The sequence below is a fragment of the Medicago sativa genome, chromosome 1, assembly GCF_051527215.1.
Source record: "Medicago sativa cultivar Bolivia chromosome 1, Bolivia_mono, whole genome shotgun sequence".
Classification (NCBI taxonomy): domain Eukaryota; kingdom Viridiplantae; phylum Streptophyta; class Magnoliopsida; order Fabales; family Fabaceae; genus Medicago; species Medicago sativa.
In genome coordinates, this window is record NC_140749.1 from 67,403,534 (window position 1) to 67,412,485 (window position 8,952).

The 8,952-nt window shown below is 33.2% G+C and overlaps 1 protein-coding gene and 1 pseudogene across 2 annotated transcripts; one reads left to right on the forward strand and one right to left on the reverse strand.

Annotated features, from left to right (window-relative positions):
• Positions 1-833: 833 nt before the first annotated feature.
• On the forward strand, positions 834-2,091 carry LOC146956633 (uncharacterized; annotated as a pseudogene). Its single transcript, XR_015020482.1, has one exon. The product of XR_015020482.1 is annotated as an uncharacterized LOC146956633 (transcript).
• A 2,215-nt stretch (positions 2,092-4,306) lies between these two features.
• Positions 4,307-8,103, reverse strand: LOC146956634 (quillaic acid 3-O-glycosyltransferase CSL1-like). The gene is made up of 8 exons (XM_085730221.1): positions 7,459-8,103; positions 7,273-7,371; positions 6,669-6,791; positions 6,217-6,429; positions 6,019-6,118; positions 5,606-5,775; positions 5,166-5,513; positions 4,307-5,012 (listed from the first exon to the last, which is right to left on the reverse strand). Exons 1-8 carry the CDS (start codon positions 8,074-8,076, stop codon positions 4,461-4,463), a joined length of 2,223 nt encoding a protein of 740 aa, XP_085586347.1. The 5' UTR covers positions 8,077-8,103; the 3' UTR covers positions 4,307-4,460.
• Between the last annotated feature and the right edge of the window lie 849 nt (positions 8,104-8,952).

Sequence of the window (8,952 nt, forward strand, 5' to 3'; positions counted from 1 at the left end):
AAAACTATATGTAAAGAAAACTACCCATTTCAGAACTTTTGAGTTGGATTTTTTTTTCCTTCAAAAATGCCCTCAATTTTCAATACAAATAATACATAGATTATAGTTGTTTTACTTGGGTTGATTCATCATGTCGTATTCCCGTTTGGGTTATTCGTGAGTCAGGTCTAATGTCCCCCAGTCTTTGTATCTCTTTCTTTTTATTTAATATATTTTATATTTTGCCTAAAAAAACAAATAGATAAGAATAAATATAAATATTAACAAAATGTAACAAACACGATATGAATATATATATATATATATATATATATATATATATATATATATATATATCCATTTTTTTATCATTTAAAAAGCGCAACAAACTAAATGAGTATATTTATACTTAATTTTTTATTATCCCAATTATACCCTCAAACAACTTTTTCTATAATAAAATATGCATGGTCCGGGGTTTAAACCCGACCACCACAAATTTTTTTTTTCTAATAATAAAGATTGTTGTTGGTGTTATTGAAATTTGGTTTATTATAACTAGAAAACAATAAACATTTATATTTTTAGTTTTAATCAAAATCAATATTTATATAGAAATAAAAGTTAATTTTGACATATATATACCAAGATCAAATACTTTTTTTGCAAATAAAATTAAAGCAATTTTTTTTTATAATGTCAAATATTATTCCTATTATAATAGAAGTAGTTATTAGTTTAATAGGCTTTAACTATTATTTGTTTTTTTTTTTTTTTTTTATAAAAAGATAGGAGAATGACTTGTTTAGATTTGGGCCTATATGCGGGGTTCTACTCATAATAACCCTAGTAGCAATTTATCTAGTAACATAATATATTGGAATCGCAAATAGAAAGAGAGAAAGAAACCCTAGCTAGGTTGTTATCCGCGTCGTTGAATTTGAAGAGAGATGGGTGAGAGGAAGGTTTTGAACAAGTATTACCCACCGGATTTCGATCCTGCCAAGCTTCCTCGACGAAAAAAGACCAAAGATTCTCAAATCAAGAAGGTTCGTGATATGCTTTCGATGACCATTCGATGCAACACTTGCGGCAATTTTATGTACAAAGGTACCAAGTTCAACTCCAGAAAAGAAGTTGTTGAAGGCGAGACATATCTTGGAATTCAAATTTTCAGATTGTATAGCAAATGCACTCGGTGCTCAGCTGAATTTATCATGAAGACTGATCCGCAGAATTCAGATTACGTCGTTGAGTTTGGTGCGACTAGAAATTTTGAACCTTGGCGTGCAGATGATAAGGAAAGCTATGAAAGGAAAAAGAAGAGGGAAGCCGAAGAAATTGGAGATGCTATGAGGTCGTTAGAGAATAAAACCCTTGATTCTAAAAGAGAGATGGACATTCTTGCTGCACTGGATGAGATGAAGTCAATGAAGTCTAGGCATGCAACTGTTAGTGTTGATAAAATGCTTGCTGACTTGCAACGTAAGGCAGCAGACAAGGAGAAAAGGCTGGTAGAAGAAGATGAAGCATTGATAAAATCAATTTTCTCGAAAAATTCTGAAGTTTCTATCAGCAGAATTCGTGACGGACATGGTGAAACATCCGATGATAACCCAAAGAGGCGAAAAATTTCCAAAGATCTTCCAGGAAAAGCAGCCGACACTACAAAAGCCTGTTTGGATGGTTCTGACAAACAAGGAAAATTGATAGGCAGTTGTCAGAAGCCTAATCCTTTGGCGATGATTTCTGTTATTAAGAAACCAGAGACCTCTAATGTCAAAAGTTCTACAAATACTAATGGTGCACTGTTATCTTTGTGCCTAAGCTATGGAAGTAGTGATGAGGATTAGTTATCATAAATATTTGGAATTTCAACAGTTGCTTCCAATTTGATTTAGAATATAGTTTCTTAATTTTCAAGTTGTTGCAGAATTTCATGTTGTCATATTGTTTTTTGTTTTTGTTAAGTTGTCATATTGTTTTTTGTTTTTGTTAAGTTGTCATATTGTTTAAGACCAATGTTTTTCTGGTTAAGTTGTCATATTGTTCAAGACCAATGAAAAAAGATGCATAACAAAAAAAATTATAAAAACGGTAAAATAGACATCAAAACTATATATCTCCTTTGCGTGCGGTGTGAGTGTGTGTGTGTAATTAAGCTTTAACAAGAATTGATTTGAAAAATTGAGAATAATCGAAAGTTTTGATTACATTTTTTAAACCGGGTTAGTAGAAATATGGGGAGAGGCAAGGATACAGTTTTTTGGAGTGAAGAATGGGTTGGTGCAGCCACCTTAAAAAGGGGGTTTGACCTGATTTATTCCCTGTCATTATGTAAGGAAGCTAGAGTCTCATATGTGAGGAGGAAAGTTGAAAATACTTGGGCGTGGGATCTGCACTGGTCTAGAGAGCTTATATAGTTGGGCAATGTTGGAGGAGTTAGAGGAAGTTAATTTTAGGGAAGGGAGTTTCCGATAAAAATTGGGATAATGAATCGATTGTCAAGCTTTTATCGTGGACTTGGCAGAGATTTAATCGTCAAAGTTTAAGTATGAATTGAACCAGTGGTGGTTGAACCCGCTAGCATGCTTAGGGGTATCAGGGGATGTTGGTCTCGATAAATATGTGCATTTTTGGAAGCGGTTTTGGTTCAGGGGGGTGGCTGCAATGTTTTTGCCATCTGTTTGCAGTGATGCAATCCTGCGTTCTGCTATTGCTGGTCTGTGTTGAGGTGATGTGGAGTGGACTGTTGCGGGGATTATAATGCTGCGCTGCATTTTGTTATCACCGGTCTGTGTTGAGTAAATTTGGAGGGGGCTCTTGCAGGGATTATAATACTGTAATTTGTGCAACCTTAAAACATGTATCAGATGGATTCTTGGGGACTAGTGTATGCATTTAGCAGTGTTTTTGCTGTTTGGTGGTTTGTTTTGGTGTGTCGTGTTTTGGTTGTATCTCAGAATTCTAGTCCTTTAGACGTGTGTGAAGGATTTCATGTTATTATTCGCGGCTCCCATGTGTATTTGTGACTAGGAGCGAAATCCATTTGGACGCTATGTTTCTTCCTTAACTCAGCCTTTCTATTAAGTTATTTCCTGCAGTTTTTGTCAGGCTGATATTTGTTTTATTCATATGAATGTTATTGGTTCAGAAATTTTTTAACAGTACACATTAGAAGTGTCTTGTTCTGGTGTTTTTTCAGGGATAAAACTGAAGGAAAATGTAAGAGAAGGTAGTAGGAAATTTCTGAATCTGTTGTGTATTTTAATGTGAGAAAGTGAATCAATAAAAGTGATGATAAAATTTGTAGTAGTCAGAGTTAATCTGTTAGCAATGAACTGTTTGTTACAACAACTCAAACGAAACGATATTGCAATTAATATGTTAGTAACAGATTGGAAGAAAAAGTGATGGAATAACAGACAATAGTCAGTGGAAAATTGATGCAAGTGCAGTAAATGGTGTCATTAGATATTCTTTTCAGCAGTTGCTTTGTTGAATTCGATACTGTTTTTTTTTTTAATCATCAAATTGATTTAGCAGGGTGTGCCTCTGATATGTACAGTTGCAAATAGAGTCAAACTATTGTTGAGTGTTGGTGAAAGCTTGAAATGTGTCATGAATAATCCTTACTGATTAGTGTGGTCTGCCGTGGGGTGTTTTATGTGTAATATAAGTCATATATTATTTCTTGTATCTATATTGTGTGGAGCTTGTATCATTGACATTGTTCATCTTTGGTGAGGTTCCTTTGTGTTTTGGAGAGCATGCTTTGTCGTCACATTTACCTATCATTATGTCTTTTGGGGTTTTTCAGTCCTCAGTTGGAAGGTGGGTGCTTGGTGCATTTTGATTTTGCTGTGCATCAGCGCTTTATCAGGTTGTGTTGAATTATATTGGACTGGGAGTTGTATTTGGCATATCTTATGCCAATTTTGTTTTTCTTTAATAATATTCTTTTGTTGCTGACAAAAAAAGAGTTATGATCATAATATGTAACTTATTATTTTATTAGACTATTATGCTCCTTAATTTGTTTTGTTGTGAATGGAATATCCCTTGCGCACAACAACAGAGAATAATAGCTTGAGACTGATAGGAACACAATTGATGACAAAGATCTCCCTGAAGAGATTTAACACCGTTACATCTTCAAGGCTGAATTTGAATCCAAAAGATGGAACAAACCCTTACCATCATCTCCAAGTGCTCTTGGGTTTACAGGAAAAAACCAATTATAATATTAAAGTATGGTTCGAGACACAAAATCTCGTTTAAGAATATACATTTCTTATAATGTCAAAATTAAAAATGGGAATCAAAGTTGACAATAATTGTGAACTCTAAATCACTTTATTCCATCCAACAGTCATCAATTGATGCTGTTGGAATCTGTTATATTTCTTTACTACACAACATTGCTGCTACATAAAAACCAAAAATGTATTAGTATCTTTTGCCATAAAGAAATGACCCTATTATACCTTCCTTAGTAGAGGATAAAGTGCACAAGTGAGAATTGTGGCCAAGACATTAGATGTTACAACTACTGAAGGAGGAATTCTTCCTTTATCTTTCCTTATAACAATCCCTTCAATGATCGGATAGTTGACAAGAATGATATGAGCCATAAGATAAATTTGTATGAACATCTTGTCCAACTCTCCCAAACACAACACTCTATAGATGCCTCCTATGAAACAAGATATGTTGATAATGATGAGTGCAACCATTGGTACAAGAAACATGTTTGGTATTCTGAAATCATATTTGTCCATTTGATAAAGCATAGTTTGTTCCTCGTCTTTCACTTTATTTGTTGGCAAGAAACTAGCTTCTCTTAAACCAAATTCCTTCATTAGACAATCTAAAAATCCATATAGATGACATGTGACTGATCTCATCATCCGCATTCTTTGTTCTATTATCATCGTTATGAATGTTCCTCCAGTTGAGAGGGCTTCAAATAAATGTTTGGTTTGAGCTGATAGATAGATGAATGCATAAATGAAGAAAAATGGTTCTGAGACCTGAAATTCAAAACAAAAAAAAAAGAAACATAATGAGACAGATTGAGTATATGATAAGAGCTTATACTATAAGCGCTTGATTAAGCTATTTATCCAAACATAACCCTAGGAGAAACTAATATGGCATAAGAGATGGATAATTTTTGTTGTTACCTTAGGGTACAGAGAAATTCCAGATAGTAGACAAATCTGTGGAACAATAGCAAAACACCAGAAAGACAAGCAATATAGAGGGAAACATGTAACGTATGCAAGACAAAATCTAAGAAGAAGAGACATCCTTAAAGGGCAATTTATAAGGGGACACACTTTGGTCAAACCATTTTCAAGCAATCCAGAGCTCCATCTAGTTCCTTGAATGAATAAATCATTCAAATTAGTGGCACTATTTCCAACGAACTGTGGTTGAGGTGGATCACAGTAAACTGAATTCCAACCATTGCAACTTAGCATGATTGAGGTATGTACATCTTCACATACAGTACCATACATAAAGCCAACCTACAAACAAGCATACCAAATAATAAGTATTAAATAAAATTAAAGTGCCTTATTTATGTTAATATTAAGCATATTTTTATGAATCTGCATACCTCTTTACCCCATTTAGTTCCAATTTCATAATTACAAGAAGCCAGAAGCAAAGTTTCTTTTATAGGCAATGCATTCCCATCAGTGACTATATTTGGACTGCAATTTTGCTTTAAGGATTTGATGAATTCATTGGATGTGCCAACATATTCTTGGAGTTTAGAATCTGTGTCTGAAATTCAAAACATAAAATATGAATATGTATATGTTTAGTACTAGTAGTATGTAATGTACCAATGTATGTGTATGTTGCAGTGTTGTCAAATAGCATATATAGCGGCTCTATAGCACTGTTGCATAGCAGAATCTGAAAAATTCGCTATTTCCCGCTATCCGCATTTAAAAACACTGGTATGTTGGTCCAAACATACAACCTCTTTATTAAACAAATTGAATAAACCATCATGATCTATACCTTTAATTTTGTAATTCCCATATAATGCTTCCCTTTTCATATAGAATCCTGTGCCAGACAATAAGGGACCTGTAATTCCATCCATACCTTGCCATAAAACCTTAAGTTGTAGGAAAAAAAAAGAACAATTAAAAATACAGAATCATCATTTTGAAGATATAGATAATGTGAAATAATATCATAATTTGAAGTGTTTACTTTATATGTTGATCTATGCTGACTGTCATATATGTCATTCTTGCTTATATTGTGAAATTTCTGAGGGAATTGAACGAAAGCAAGTGAAGGTGATTTCTTGGGATCAAGGTGAAAACATAATGCTTGTCTTGCTGATGCTGGCTCACTGCAGAACATGTCACAATCCAGTACTAGAATATACGGAGAGTTGCTGATAACTGCAGAGACACGATACTGCAAGACAATATACATAATTGAGCAAATTTTTCAAGAGGTTTGAGAATGGTCTTGTATTCCCATGTTTCATTTAACATAATCTCAATTTGAAGGGGTGTTTGGTGTCCGAAACAACGCGACACATGTCGACGTGTTAGTGTCTTGTTCGGTGTCTGTCATTGTGTCGGTGCTTCATAGTTGTGGACTCGGGTAAACGTATCACCAATCACAAGAGATATAGAGAAAGAGAATCTTACAAGGACATTGAGGGCTCCAGCTTTGAAATGATGAGGATGAGAAGGTTTTTTCTCACGGGAAACATATACAAGTAATGGCAATTTCACTTGCTCTATTTCACCACTGCTATTTTCTTGAATCATCTGCCACCAATCAGTATTTATAGAGCTTAGTCTGAGATAAATTGGTCAATTGTGTGTAACAATGACATGAGGGAGAAAAAAAATGAAAAGATACCATTAATGCAAAATGCAAAATATCCTTGATTTGATAAGCTGTGTAGTTGGACATGCTATAATCACAGTTATGTTTTTAAACCAAACATCATATGCAAACATACAAGTTAATGAGTTATTTATTATCATTTCCTAGCAACTTGGTGCAAACACCAACATCATGTTATAGACAGAACAAATAGCATTGGTCATCAAAGTTGGTGTCTCTAATACTTTACGACAGAATCAGAGACGAATTTCACATTTTTCGTGTCTGAAATTCCGTCGCTATTTCATTTTTTTTCTAGTAGTCAAATCTGCTAGTTGAACTTTGAATACGCTAATTGAAATTCAAAGCAGTCCAATTTCTGTATGAATTAGTATTGTGTATACGTAACATTAATTATACCTCTACTGTGGATGGATGATTTTGACCTGTTAAGCCAGTAGTATGGTTCTGATCCTCCTTTACTCTCATTATACCTTCTTTGAATGCCTCATATTTTTCCTGCAAAATAAAATTAACATCATATATAAAACAAGCATATTCATCCTGAACACCAAAAATTGAGAAGCAATCCAATTTAGAATCTACCTTAATGATTCTCTTATCTGCAAGAAACTCAACATTCTCAGAAAAATCATCGCCATCATTCTGAGAATCCGAAAAGTAAGCTTCAGGACACCTACACGAAATTCTGTATCTTGTGCAAAAAGGAATCCACCACTTTGCAAATTTCCAAGCCTCCTTCATACCATTCAACGTAATAGGCGAACCACCATCATCAGAAACATACACATGAAGTTTCTCAGGTGGATAATCCATCGCCATAGCTGATAAAACAGTGTTCATAACATCTAAAGTAGGTTCCTTAGTTGGGTCTGCAGTGCATATAAACACATCAATGTTAGGAAGTTTGTCATTTTCAGGTAATCTTTCTGGAAAGACGGTTCTTTTAATCGGATTCCAACGGAACGCTTGGTCAAAAATCCATATCGAAGAGAGAATGATTTCAGATGAAAAGACTAGAAGGTAAGGTAACAATGGTGTTTCTCTTGTTTTTGAGTCTTGAAAGAAGAAACAAAGCCTATAGTAAACTAAGAAACAAAGAGCAATGGAATGGAGGATTGTGTGTAACCTATTGATGAAAACTAAGGACTTGTTGACATGGATCACACTTAGAGGAAGAGTTTCCTCCTCCATTGAGCTCATAGTACAGTTAATGGTTTAATGGCTTATGGAATGTATATTCAATCTGAGTCTTCTATTTATTTCACTGAAATATTAGTAGATGTTGAATAATAGTCTCACACATATCGATAAGGTACACTTTATGTCATTCTCACAAAACAGACCACACACTATCAATTGGATGAGAATCTTCTAAATTTAACAATAGTCATTTGCAACACTTTTGGATTTCAAATTAATTGTGACTTTAAAATACCAATAATTTTTTTTTCTATGAATATATTATTATTTATTATGTTTTAATCCTTCAAACTATTTAACTAATTGTAATTAATAAAAGTATTTTAATAAATAATTATTTTATCATTAAAATCTACGCAGTTAATAATTTTATTAAGAATACACACAACTCAAATATGACACGTATAATGAGACGAACATGGACTAAGAAAAAGACTTAATTGCACTTTTGACCCCTATTTCATCAAGCTTGTGAAAATTCACCTCTTTTCAAAATTTCACATTTTTGTCCTCCAATTTTACATTTGTTGCAATATTGGTCACTTCTGGTCAAAATAGTTATTTTTTGCCCTAAAAATAATGAAAACAAACATATATACTCAAAAGCAAAACTAAATCAACATTCATTTTCTTTTCCCCTAAAAATATATATTCGTTTTCTTTTGTTTTTGTTGAATGAAAAAAATTAAAATTGTATAAAAAAAACAACACTACAATTTTTTTTAATAGCTGTGTAAAACTAAAACAGAACCTAATTTAAAATGGTAAAAAATTGTTCCAAATTAATATTATGCACACTAACCCCAAATTATTATTCTTAGTAAGTGTAATTGAGTAAAATCAACATTATTATTTTTGGTCAACTCATTATCTTTC